This window comes from Podarcis raffonei, chromosome 13 (assembly GCF_027172205.1).
Source record: "Podarcis raffonei isolate rPodRaf1 chromosome 13, rPodRaf1.pri, whole genome shotgun sequence".
Lineage (NCBI taxonomy): Eukaryota > Metazoa > Chordata > Lepidosauria > Squamata > Lacertidae > Podarcis > Podarcis raffonei.
The window spans coordinates 50,390,615-50,404,083 of NC_070614.1; the positions used below are offsets into that span (position 1 = coordinate 50,390,615).

General features: G+C 45.9%; 2 protein-coding genes and 1 non-coding gene across 5 annotated transcripts in view; 1 reads left to right on the plus strand and 2 right to left on the minus strand.

Annotated features, from left to right (window-relative positions):
- Nucleotides 1–13,469, minus strand: part of LOC128400541 (immunoglobulin superfamily member 1-like) — a 100,290-nt gene that overhangs the window by 66,532 nt on the left and 20,289 nt on the right. The gene's annotated exons all lie outside the window — the stretch shown is intronic.
- LOC128400547 (basement membrane-specific heparan sulfate proteoglycan core protein-like) lies at nt 124–7,623 on the plus strand. 3 transcript variants are annotated; one of them, XM_053362818.1, is made up of 6 exons: nt 124–302; nt 468–615; nt 702–740; nt 2,807–3,109; nt 4,863–5,156; nt 7,170–7,623. In XM_053362818.1, exons 2-6 carry the CDS (start codon nt 591–593, stop codon nt 7,568–7,570), a joined length of 1,062 nt encoding a protein of 353 aa, XP_053218793.1. In that variant the 5' UTR covers nt 124–302; nt 468–590; the 3' UTR covers nt 7,571–7,623. The 3 variants fall into 3 exon arrangements, with proteins under 3 accessions (XP_053218793.1, XP_053218791.1, XP_053218792.1); XM_053362816.1 differs by having other exon boundaries at nt 124–740; XM_053362817.1 differs by lacking the exons at nt 124–302; nt 468–615; nt 702–740; nt 2,807–3,109 and adding an exon at nt 3,493–3,976.
- LOC128401076 (U6 spliceosomal RNA) lies at nt 5,850–5,956 on the minus strand. The gene has a single exon (XR_008327425.1). It is a non-coding gene; the product is annotated as a U6 spliceosomal RNA (small nuclear RNA).

The window sequence follows — 13,469 nt, forward strand, 5'->3', positions numbered from 1 at the left end:
AAGCCTCTGTTTTTTTTAAACAAAGGTTATTTTAAACACCCTGTTCATTTCATTATATATCATTTTCCTTTTCTATGTACTAGAATAGGAAAATCCCAATTTCTCTGTCTGTCTGTCTGTCTGTCTGTCTGTCTGTCTGTCTGTCTGTCTGTCTCACTCTCTTCTTTCCTTCCAATCTCCCGATCATCTTTTGGCTATCCGTCTATGCAGGTAAAGTTGAGTTCTGCTCTTCCCTTTGCCCATCCTGCTGCACATTGTTCCATTTGGGTTGCTTCAAGAAGTTTGACCACAGAGAAAAACAGGTGATGGTACAGCAAGATCAGATGTGGTTAGCAGTTCCTAGAGGAGCTGGATAAAGCTTGTGGTTATGGCTAAAGCCTATAGGCCGAGTTCTGCACACAGCTCAGGGTGTGTGTCTACACAATGTGCTGGAGTCGAGGGTATGATGTTGTGTTTCCTGTCTTTAGTCTTTGCTTTGAGAAGACAGACTTCGGCAAGGCTGGTTCATTGTCTCTCTTGGGACAGAAACCAGAGAGAAGGTGGATTTGGGGCTCCAGCCGTGGTTGTTCTTCCAGGGATACTGACTGAGGATGAAGTCTGCTGCTTTGGTGACAGGTTGGTGACCTCTCTGCCCAACTCAGATTGGAAATTTGCCGTCTATCTCACATTCACACTGCATCTCCTTTGCTCTTCACTTCCAGTCTGTCTCCAGATCCTCCTCGGAAGATCAGTCCAGGCAGGTAAAGCCAATTTCTGTTCTTCTTTCAACTTTTGTGATAGGAGACAGAAGCTCTATGGGATGTAGGAGTGTCAGATTTTGCATGATTGGGTGGATGGCGGCTAACAGATTGAGGCTGAATCCTGACAAGACAGAAGTACTGTTTTGGGGGACAGAGGGCGGGCAGGTGTGGAGGACTCCCTGGTTCTGAATGGGGTAACTGTGCCCCTGAAGGACCAGGTGTCCAGCCTGGGAGTCATTTTGGACTCACAGCTGTCCATGGAGGCTCAGGTCAATTCTGTGTCCAGGGCAGCTGTCTACCAGCTCCATCTGGTAAGCAGGATGAGACACTCCCTGCCTGCGGACTGTCTCACCAGAGTGGTGCATGCTCTGGTTATCTCCCGCTTGGACTACTGCAACGCACTTTATGTGGGGCTACCTTTGAAGGTGACCTGGAAACTACAACTAATCCAGAATGTGGCAGCCAGACTGGTCACTGTGAGTGGCCACTGAGACCATGTAACACTGGTCCTGAAAGACCTACATTGGCTACCAGTACATTTCCGAGCACAATTCAAAGTATTGGTGCTGACCTTGAAAGCCCTAAACGGCCTCTGCCCAGTACCTGATGGAGCGTCTCCACCCCCACCATTCAGCCCGGACACTGAGGTCCAGCTCTGAGGGCCTTCTGGTGGTTCCCTCCCTGCAAGAAGTGTGGTTACAGGAAACCAGGCAGAGAAGAAGAAGAAGAAGAGTTTGGATTTGATATCCCGCCTTTCACTCCCCTTCAGGAGTCTCAAAGCGGCTAACAATCTCCTTTCCCTTCCTCCCCCACAACAAACACTCTGTGAGGTAAGTGGGGCTGAGAGACTTCAAAGAAGTGTGACTGGCCCAAGGTCACCCAGCAGCTGCATGTGGAGGAGCGGAGACACGAACCCGGTTCCCCAGATTAGGTGACTACCGCTCTTAACCACTACACCACACTGGCCTTCTTGGTAGTGGCGCCCGCCCTATGGAACACCCTCCCATCAGATGTCAAGGAAATAAACAACTATCTGACTTTTAGAAGACATTTGAAGGCAGCCCTGTTTAGGGAAGTTCTTAATGCTGTGACATCACATTGTTGGGGAAGGGGGGAAGGGAGGAGAGAGAGATTTTCAAAATCTGATTTTGAGTTTACGAGGCATTGTAGTAAAGGATGGAATGGGATAGTCAATCCCCAGCAGTAATCGAAGTTGAGCCATTTTGGTAGTTGTAACTGTGAGAGAGATCAAAGGAGCTCTGGCCAAGATCTCTCAGCGTAGTCACAAAACTGCCACCATCATAGTTCCTAGGGGAAGACAACAGAGTACAATACTGAAGATTCAAGTCTGTTGTGAAGATGAGCTTTAATGTGATGTAGCAAAGGGGCAGGTTTATTTTAAGCAGTTCTTCAGTCTTGGGGGGCACAGATATTGTTGTTGCTCTACAACTTCCATCATCCCCTGCCAACTTAGCAGAAGTTGTAGTTCAACAACATCCGGGGGGCAAGGTTGAAGAACTGTGAAAGCCTTTGCTTATGTGGTGGGAAACAGCGCTTGAGGAATATTCTGGTCTTCACCAAGGTGGTGCTGTTGATCGCTGGTGAGGAACATTATCTTTGTGAATGAATGATACACGCAAAGTCTAAACCATCTGGGTGATTCTGCCCAAGCCATTCTGTTGTTTTTGCCAGGTCCAAGGAACATAAAGCAAGGTCCCTGAATATAGTCACAAAGTCCACATCCTCCTGGTTCCTTAGGGAAGGCGAGAGAGCACAATTGCTATAACCTTGCTTCATGTTTTGAATATAGCTGTATATTAAGGAGAGGTGCTTAAGGTCTGGAAGTTGCATAGTCTGATATTGTATCCCTAATCTCATATATGGGGAATTCTCTGCCAAAGATTCCTGGACCCCATCAGAACATAAATCTTGTTAGCTGACAATAGGAACTAGTGTTACTTCAATTTGAGTCTGTAGCATTGAATTCCTGGGAGACAGAAGTGCTTAACAAGCTAGCCACAAAAACTTCTCTTCCTTTCTCTCTGCTCCTTCAACTTCCCTTTCAGACCTTCCCCGTGCTCCAGTTTTCTCTGTTTCTCCAAAGAAGGATGTCTATACAAGAGGGGAATCTGTGGAACTCAAGTGCTCATCTTCCGAAACCCGACATGTATCAAGGACCCAGTTTTTCAGGGACCAACAGGATCTGCATTCAGTCAAGCCCTCCTCTCCCTCCTCTCTGAACAACGTCACACACACCCTGCGCCTGGTCATTCAAGATGGTGGAGATTACTCCTGCAGGTACCACATTGTGGAATCCGGGCGAGAGATCGCATCCAGAGAGAGCAACTCCATCAGGATTTCGCTATCGGGTGAGGAGGTCTTTCTTTGCAATACAGATCTCTTGGAAGTTGAATTAGGAAGCTGGATTGAAACTGAGTAATTTGGCTGGTCAAAGGAAGAGGAGGGGAATTTTATGAATAGAATTTGACTATGTATAAAATTCAATTATCATCAGAAATTCTGTAGTCCTCCCAAAGTCCTATTTCCTTTTTTCATTAATCTGCTTGCTTATTGAGGGGGAGAGAGATTATTGGTCTACAACTCCCATCAGTCATCCACCAAGCAGCTTGATGGGTGTTGTTTGTCAAAAATCAAAAGGTTTTACTGAAAAGTTCCACCAGTTAATAGAACAGAATTATTGGAGTGCTGTTCAGGTGATTTTGATAGTGACCCCAAGTATGTAGATTGTGGAAATCTGTGTGTAGCATTTGTTTAATGCAGGACTAAGAAGGACCAAGGCATTCTTGGCACTAAACAAGCATACCTTGAACCAACAACTCATTAAAAAAAAATCATGGGTGAGGGACTACAGGAGAATAGCTTAAGGAAGGGGCTGAATGGCATTTTCCCCTTGCACTTCTTCCCTTTCCCCAATGCAGTTCTGCCTCCACCAGCTCCAGAGCTGTCCATTATCCCTCCAAGACAGACCCTTCTCCAGGGACAACGGATCACGTTGAAATGCTCCCACCCAGAAGGGAAGCCGGCAGCCAAGTTCTTCTTTTATGAATTGAAAGCAGATGGTAATTACACTAGACCCCAAGAACAGTTGGATAATACCCTGGAAATAACTGCAGAATTTCAGGAAATAAAGAAAACATTTGTCTGTGCCTACTTGGAAGATAACAGTGCAGGACAACTGTCTGAACGGAGTAACCACATTGAGGTTTCCATCCCTGGTGAGTAAAGTTTGGCTAGTTCATATCATCAGCAGGCAGAGGGCCTTCTTGGTAGTGGCACCCACTAGGAAATAAACAACTACCTGACTTCTAGAAGACACCTGAAGGCACCTTGCTTAAGAAATTTTTTAATATTTGATGTCTTATCATGTTTATAATATTATATTGTGAGCCGCCCAGAGTGGCTGGGGAAACCCAGCCAGATGGGCGGGGTACAGATAATTAATTAATAATAATAATAATAATAATAATAATAATAATAATAATATCCCTTAACTGTGGCAAAGAGTACAAGAGTACCCCCTGGGAGAAAGAGACACTAGAGGCATGAACTATGGGGATGCTTTGGGCTGGATTAAGAGGACAATTTCAGACTCACATTATGGTCCCTGGAGAGACTTCCGATAGGCATCGTAGCAGCAGTAACCCTGGTGAGCTGCAGTTTCAGAAGAAAAATAAATCAATCCCTATCTCATGTATACTGTTCCAAAGCTTCTCCTGCAGGGGAGGTGAATTTATTTTGAAATCCCCCCTTGAAATGAACCTGGAGCTGCTTCAGAGGGGCCCCTGAACACACCACCAGGCTGGCTGCCCCTTGTCTCCTAGCACTATAGGAGAAAGAGATGGGCAAGGGGACGTTATATACTTTCCCCCACCCTGAAACTCCCCCCTTCCCTACAAATCCTGAACAGGACAAGGAGGCTCCTGTTGCAGCAAGAACACAACTAACTATTATTAGACATACACTGCAACATTTTGTGGCAGGCCACCCTGGTCTCCTGCCCTGCCAAACTTGGGCGGTCTTACATTTTGCAGTGTGAAGGGAAATGAGGCATCGCCAAACAAGGCTTGCTTCTTATTCCTTATCTGTTTATTTGCTTCTCAGGCCGCCTTCGTCCTCCGTTCTTCTCTGTGTCCCCGAAGCTTGACATGTACAGCAGTGGGGAGATTGTGAACCTCACATGCTCTGTTCCTGAAAACCTCATGTCGAGGGTTCTCTTTAAGAAGGACCAATGGCTGTTGCGTGTCTACACGCCCCCTTCTCCTCTGGCCTCCTTTACATACACGAGGCGCTTGTCTCCTCAAGACAGCGGGGAGCATCTTTGCACGTACCGAGCTGCAGAATCAAGCCAGAATATCTCATCCCCAGAAAGCAGCAGGATCAGGATTTCAGTGATGGGTGAGGCCTTAAAAAACACGTAGTTCTCTTGGAAGACGAAGGGGAAGGCTGCCCTAGAAAGTCCCAGGTTCAATCCCTGTTGTCTCCTGGTGGGTCTGGGAAACTCTCCTGCCTGAGGACCTGGAGAGAGATGCTGCCAGTCAGTGCATACAATGCTAGCAGAACCACTGGTCTGGCATGGTTATAAGCCAGCGGGTGATGTTCTTAGATGCCAGGGTTACCTCGGAAGTGGGAACCTTGTTGATATCTGCTCAGACTGCAATGTGGGTCTGTCTTTGTTTCTTGGAAGATAGCGCTGTAACCCATAGTCAAGCATTAATACTTCTTATGAGTAAGAAACCATACAAGGGGCCTGGGGGCATGCTGCAAAGCTCTGACACATCACCCTCATACCATTTACTTTTTTAATAATAATTTTTATTGGTTTTACAATTTGGTTTTACATTCACAGAAAAAAAATCAAATAAAAAAAATTATAGAATTCTCAGACTGCCACCCTCCCTTTTGTGGAGTCCACAAATAATCTTTTCACTGCAAATCATATTATCCTCCATAAAACACTATTTTCTCCTATATTTCTTTTCACATTGCAATTGTTATTTCAATCTTGATAATGTTTTTAACCGTTTCCAGTGTTCTGTCAAATATATTACAATTTCCCCCCAGTCCTTATTAAAAAATATATAGCCCTGAAAAAATAGGGAACGCTTCACACATTTACATGTCATCCTTGAGTTGGGGCCATGCTAATCTTCCCTGTATCATTCCAATTTTAGTACATGTGCTGTCAAAGGGATCACCACCCTCATACCATTGACAGATGGAGAAGGTCTGAAGTGGGGAGAACCCTCTATTGTGCCAGTGGAGACTCCTAATGCATTTTAGGGGATGTGATGGCTTACATATGACATGAGTAGTACAGATCCCCAAACGGGGATCAAGAGTTTAGCCAGCTAACGTTTACCTTCCCGGACACTGCACATTTCCCCTGAATATTGTGCAACACATGCTCCTGATCTTCTCTCCACTCCCCTCCTGAAGTCCAAGTGGGGAATTCACGAACCCACGACTCTCTGTTGACAAACCTGCCTAGATGAACCTGATGTAGTTGCGTCTCGAGGTCCCCAAGTCACCCCCCCCAATAAAACACAATTGACACTTGATCTTAGTTTAAGGTTTTGGCATAATTTTGGCCACAACTTCATTAAAATACAAGAAATGTGAGTGGCTGCTTAGGCATTGGTTGCGACTATCTGACCCCGCACGGGGACAGACTGACATTCACACGCCCACGAAGTCAGTTAGGGAAAACATTTGGGGAGAGAGATGGAGCTGGGTGCCATGCCCTCACCTCTCCCCAAATGCTCCCAGGGGCTCTTGCGTGGCCCTAGCCCCTTGACAGGGGTTCAGACAAAAGCATGGCGAGCCCCTGGATTCCTTTAATGGAATACCCTTGCAGCAGCAGCATTTGGAGGGGCAGGCACAGCCAATCCATACCCCTCCACCAACCAATTCATGAAACCAATGCCTATGCGCCACCTTACAAGTTGTGACGATTTGCTACGCAGTAGGCAAAAACCAAACGGCACCAGCCAATCAGCCAAATGGACAAAATTCCTACTGGGCCCCTGCCCCAAAAGCAGACGACCCCATGACAGGCATAGCAAGGTCAAGCGAACAACTCTGGAAATAGGGAGGGTGGGTGGGTGATCCGATGCGCGCAGCGAAAAGAGGAAGCTCAACGCTGCGTGCAGGGTATTTAAAGGCTATGGCTGCCAATCACAAAATGGCAACATATGAATCTCCCCAGAAACAAGAAGAGCTGAATGATAATGGTGGCCAACTTCTTTTCCCGCCCAGCAACAGTGGGGTGCCTTGTTAGCCCCCAACACAACACGTGCTCTCCATGAAGAAGAACACGCTTTATGGCTTGCTGCTTAAAACCTCAGTGAGCCACAGACTCCTAATCACTTAGCCATTGTACTCATTTTCCTTTATGGACAGGTCCTGTAGCTCCTCCTCCTGCCCCGGTGCTGACAGTGGATCCTCCGTCAGGAGTGGTGAAGGAAGGGGGATTCCTGCGCCTCACTTGCTCGGCCTTTGGCAGCGACGCAGAGCAAAGGTTCCATTTCTACAAGGATGGGGTCAAGATTTCCTCCAGCAGTGAAGAGTCTCTGGTGGCCTCCGGAGAACCCAGGAATGCCTTCTCGACCGCCTCTGCAAACACCCTGGTCCAAGTCACAGCCAGCATCCACACTGGGGGATTTGCTTGCAGGTATGAGCAGAAACTGAGCAGCCGATGGATCATGTCTCCCTGGAGCCAAACGGTGAATCTCACAGGTGAGCCATGCCCCACCGGGAACACAGAGCCCACATTAGAAGTGGGAGAGTCCTCTTGTGGGTTTTGTGTTTGAACTGCAAGACTGAAGGATGGAGGGAAAAGTGCAAGGGGTGGGAACAATACCGTTCTTTGCTGCGACTTCCCAGCTCCCAGCCTCCTCCTCCTCCTTCCTTCCTTTCTTTCTTTCTTTCTTTCTTTCTTTCCTTCTTTCTTTCTTATTTATATTTTGACAAAGTAATAATCATAAATAAATACGAATAAAAATGTGCCCGCCTCCACTGAGACCATTCCACTCTAACTATCAAATCTCCCAAAATTCCAACACCTCTTGTGATGGTTTGACCCCTTTCCATTTTAACAGTACAAATTCTACAAACACCTTCCATATCTCCTCAGAATCATTTCTCCTGCGTATTCCCCGTCTTACCTTAATAGCAAATGTTAATTTATCATTCATAGCTATATCCCACATTTCTTTATCCTATTCTTCCATTTTATATTCTGCTTGCCCCTTCCACTTCCTAGCTATAATGATTCGTGCAGCTGTCAATAAATTTGTGAGCAAGTTCTTCCTAGCCTGCGAAAGTTCCACCCCATCGTAAATTGATAATAATGCTACCTCTGGAATTTTGGTCAGCTTTAACCCAGTGATTTCTGTTATCTCCTTAAACACCCTTTGCCATTTTTAAAAATATATTTCATTATTGGAAATATGTAAAATATTACATATTGGACTACTGCAACGTACTCTACATTGGGCTGTCCACGGAGGCTCAGGTCAATTCTGTGTCCAGGGCAGCTGTCTACCAGCTCCATCTGGTAAGCAGGATGAGACACTCCCTGCCTGCGGACTGTCTCACCAGAGTGGTGCATGCTCTGGTTATCTCCCGCTTGGACTACTGCAACGCACTTTATGTGGGGCTACCTTTGAAGGTGACCTGGAAACTACAACTAATCCAGAATGTGGCAGCCAGACTGGTCACTGTGAGTGGCCACGGAGACCATGTAACACTGGTCCTGAAAGACCTACATTGGCTACCAGTACATTTCCGAGCACAATTCAAAGTATTGGTGCTGACCTTGAAAGCCCTAAACGGCCTCTGCCCGGGACCTGATGGAGCGTCTCCACCCCCACCATTCAGCCCGGACACTGAGGTCCAGCTCCGAGGGCCTTCTGGTGGTTCCCTCCCTGCAAGAAGTGAGGTTACAGGAAACCAGGCAGAGGGCCTTCTCGGTAGTGGCGCCCGCCCTGTGGAACGCCCTCCCATCAGATGTCAAGGAAATAAACAACTATCTGACTTTTAGAAGACATTTGAAGGCAGCCCTGTTTAGGGAAGTTTTTAATGCTATGACATCACATTGTTGGGGAAGGGGAGAAGGGAGGAGAGATTTTCAAAATCTGATTTTGAGTTTACGAGGCATTGTAGTAAAGGATGGAATGGGATAGTCAATCCCCAGCAGTAATCAAAGTTGAGCCATTTTGGTAGTTGTAACTGTGAGAGAGATCAAAGGAGCTCTGGCCAAGATCTCTCAGCGTAGTCACAAAACTGCCACCATCATAGTTCCTAGGGGAAGCCAACAGAGTACAAAACTGAAGATTCAAGTCTGTTGTGAAGATGAGCTTTAATGTGATGTAGCAAAGGGGCAGGTTTATTTTAAGCAGTTCTTCAGTCTTGGGGGGCACAGATATTGTTGTTGGTCTACAACTTCCATCATCCCCTGCCAACTTAGCAGAAGTTGTAGTTCAACAACATCCAGGGGCCAAGGTTGAAGAACTGTGAAAGCCTTTGCTTATGTGGCGGGAAACAGCGCTTGAGGAATATTCTGGTCTTCACCAAGGTGGTGCTGTTGATCGCTGGTGAGGAACATTCTCTTTGTGAATGAATGATACACGCAAAGTCTAAACCATCTGGGTGATTCTGCCCAAGCCATTCTGTTGTTTTTGCCAGGTACAAGGAACACAAAGCAAGGTCCCTGAATATAGTCACAAAGTCCACATCCTCCTGGTTCCTTAGGGAAGGCGAGAGAGCACAATTGCTATAACATTGCTTCATGTTTTGAATATAGCTGTATATTAAGGAGAGGTGCTTAAGGGATTGGTCTGGAAGTTGCATAGTCTGATATTGTAGCCCTAATCTCATATATGGGGAATTCTCTGCCAAAGATTCCTGGACCCCATCCAGAACATAAATCTTGTTAGCTGACAATAGGAACTAGTGTTACTTCAATTTGAGTCTGTAGCATTGAATTCCTGGGAGACAGAAGTGCTTAAGAAGCTAGCCACAAAAACTTCTCTTCCTTTCTCTCTGCTCCTTCAACTTCCCTTTCAGACCTTCCTCGTGCTCCAGTTTTCTCTGTTTCTCCAAAGAAGGATGTCTATACAAGAGGGGAATCTGTGGAACTCAAGTGCTCATCTTCTGAAACCCGTAATGTATCAAGGACCCAGTTTTTCAGGGACCATCAGGATCTGCATTCAGTCAAGCCCTCCTCTCCCTCCTCTCTGAGCAACGTCACACACACCCTGCGCCTGGTTATTCAAGATGGTGGAGATTACTCCTGCAGGTACCACATTGTGGAATCCGGGCGAGAGATCGCATCCAGAGAGAGCAACTCCATCAGGATTTCGCTATCGGGTGAGGAGGTCTTTCTTTGCAATACGGATCTCTTGGAAGTTGAATTGGGAAGCTGGATTGAAACTGAGGAGTTTGGCTGGTCAAAGGAACAGGAGGGGAATTTTATTAATAGAATTTGAATATGTACAAAATTCAAATATCATCAGAAATTCTGTAGTCCTCCCAAAGTCTTATTTCCTTTTCTCATTAATCTGCTTGCTTATAGAGGGAGAGAGAGGTTGTAGGTCTACAACTCCCATCAGTCATCCACCAAGCAGCTTAATGGGTGTTGCAATCCAACAGCATCTGGCAACCCATGGTTCAAACATGCTTGTTTAGGTGAGCTTTCCTCAAGAAATTATGTTTGTCAAAAATTGATAGGTTTTGCTGAAAAGTTCCACCAGTTAATGGAATAGAATTATTGGAATGCTGTTCAGGTGATTATGATAGTGACCCCAAGGAAGTAGATTGTGGAAATCTGTGTGTAGCATTTGTTTAATGCAGGACTAAGAAGGACCAAGACATTCTTGGTGCTAAACAAGCATACCTTGAACCAACAACTCATTTAAAGAATTTGTGGATGAGGAACCAAAGGAGAATAGCTTAAGGAAGGGGCTGAATGGCATTTTCCCCTTGCACTTCTTCCCTTTCCCCAATGCAGTTCTGCCTCCACCAGCTCCAGAACTGTCCATTATCCCTCCAAGACAGACCTTTCTCCAGGGACAACGGATCACGTTGAAATGCTCCCACCCAGAAGGGAATCGGGCAGTCAAGTTCTTCTTTTATGAATCAAAAGCAGATGGTAATTACACTAGACCCCAAGAACAGTTCGATAATACCCTGGAAATAACTGCAGAATTTCAGGAAATAAAGAAAACATTTGTCTGTGCCTATTTGGAAGAAAACAGTGCAGGACAACTGTCTGAACGGAGTAACCGCATTGAGGTTTCCATCCCTGGTGAGTAAAGTTTGGCTAGTTCATAACATCAGAAGGCAGAGGGCCTTCTTGGTAGTGGCAGCCACTAGGAAATAAACAACTACCTGACTTCTAGAAGACACCTGAAGGCGCCTTGCTTAAGAAATTTTTTAATATTTGATGTCTTATCATGTTTATAATAATATATTGTGAGCCGCCTAGAGTGGCTGGGGAACAGATAATTAATAATAATAATAAATAATAATAATAATAATAATATCCCTTAACTGTGGCAAAGAGTACAAGAGTACCCCCTGGGAGAAAGAGACACTAGAGGCATGAACTATGGGGATGCTTTGGGCTGGATTAAGAGGACAATTTCAGACTCACATTATGGTCCCTGGAGAGACTTCCGATAGGCATCGTAGCAGCAGCAACCCTGGTGAGCTGCAGTTTCAGAAGAAATATAAATCAATCCCTATCTCATGTATACTGTTCCAAAGCTTCTCCTGCAGGGGAGGTGAATTTATTTTGAAACCCCCCCTTGAAATGAACCTGGAGCTGCTTCAGAGGGGCCCCTGAACACACCACTAGGCTGGCTGCCCCTTGTCTCCTAGCACTATAGGAGAAGGTCGGGGGGACGTTATATACTTTCTGCCCCCTTCCCTACAAATCCTGAACAGGACAAGGAGGCTCCTGTTGCAGCAAGAACACAACTAACTATTATTAGACATACACTGCAACATTTTGTGGCAGGCCACCCTGGTCTTCTGCCCTGCCAAACTTGGGCGGTCTTACATTTTGCAGTTTGAAGGGAAATGAGGCATCGCCAAACAAGGCTTGCTTCTTATTCCTTATCTGTTTATTTGCTTCTCAGGCCGCCTTCGTCCTCCATTCTTCTCTGTGTCCCCGAAGCTTGACATCTACAGCAGTGGGGAGATTGTGAACCTCACATGCTCTGCTCCTGAAAACCTTCTCATGTCGAGGGTTCTCTTTAAGAAGGACCAATGGCTGTTGCATGTCTACAGGCCTGTCAGGACTGGTCGTTGTCCTCTTCAGATCACCACACAAATGCTTCTTGTTCTTTTATAAAACTTTTTATTGCGTATTAACAAAACCTTCTTATAAACGGTTCTTAAATATTATTCCTCAGAGTCAGTTCTTTCAGATACCTTCTGAGCTCTGCTTCTCCATGACCAGCCACCCTCAAAATGGCGAAGGCGCCCTTCCCTTCGCTTTCCCGCTCTTTTTTCTAACCTCCTGGCTAGAGCTGGCTTGTATCTCCCCTCCTCCGAATCTGAGCTAGAACTGAACCCTTGCCTTTCCTGGGAACAGCCGGTCCCTCCCTGTTGTTCCTCTTGCTCTCTTCTCTTCAATTCACTGCTCTCCTCCCCACCTTGGGGAATGCTTTCTCCCTCTGGGAAACTGGAATCTTCTAACTCTAACTCTTCCCTGACATCATCCTCTCCCCTAAGCCCTCCTTCCTCCTCCTCGCTCTCCTCTGTTTCTGAAGGACTGAATCCTATGAACTCCTCTTGCTCGCCATTGTTCCTTCTTTTCACTAGCCCTCCGTTCCACGCGTAGGCTCAATTGCAGGCACGTTTGGACCAGGGAGTCCAAGGAACTAGGTTCTGGCATTTGGGCCAATTGGTCTAAAATCTCATTATTCAGTCCTTCCCTAAAAAGGGCTGCAACTGTTGGGGAATTCAGATCCCATTTTAATTTCTGCACCAGCAAACTAAAGTTGGACCAATAAACTCCCACAGTGTCCTTTCCTTGTCTCATTCTCAACAGCTGCCTAGCTGTGGTTGTTTCATGTGCTGGGTCTAAGAAAATTGTGTCTAGATACTGCAGAAAAATTTGTAGATTTCCTAGTGTGGCATCCCTCCTAGATATTAGGGGAATACAGTCCTTAGCCCTCCCTTCCAAGAAATTAATCACATAAGCAACCTTCTCTTGCTCAGATTGAAATTCTTTATCCTTTATCTCTATTATGTAAGAAATTTCTGTCTTGAAAGCCATGTATTCAGAGCTTTCTCCCTTGAAGCTACGTGGACGTACAGTAAATGTTTTACTCACTCTATCTCCCTGGCCCCCTTCTCCTCTGGCCTCCCTTACGTACACAAGGCGCTTGTCTCCTCAAGACAGCGGGGATCATTTTTGCACATACCGAGCTGCGGAATCGAGCTGGAACATCTCATCCCCAGAAAGCAGCAGGATCAGGATTTCAGTGATTTGTGAGGCCTTAAAAAAATGCGTAATTCTCTTGGAAGATGAAGGCGAAGGCTGCCCATTAAGAGTTTGGGTGTAATCTTCGATACCTCCCTTTCCATGGAGGCACAGATTACAGCTATAACAAAGGCGGCATTTTTTCATCTCCGCCAAGCTAAGCAGTTGGCTCCTTACCTCTCTCTTAAAAAAAAAAATAATATTAAAATTTCAAA

Bases quoted from the DNA above. Each gene is read 5' to 3' on its own strand.
- LOC128400547 (XM_053362816.1), top strand. From the start codon at position 368: ATGGCTAAAGCCTATAGGCCGAGTTCTGCACACAGCTCAGGGTGTGTG. The intron at 741-2,806 runs GTAAAGCCAATT...CTTCCCTTTCAG, and splicing joins CGGAAGATCAGTCCAGGCAG to ACCTTCCCCGTGCTCCAGTT. The intron at 3,110-4,862 runs GTGAGGAGGTCT...TTTGCTTCTCAG, and splicing joins CATCAGGATTTCGCTATCGG to GCCGCCTTCGTCCTCCGTTC.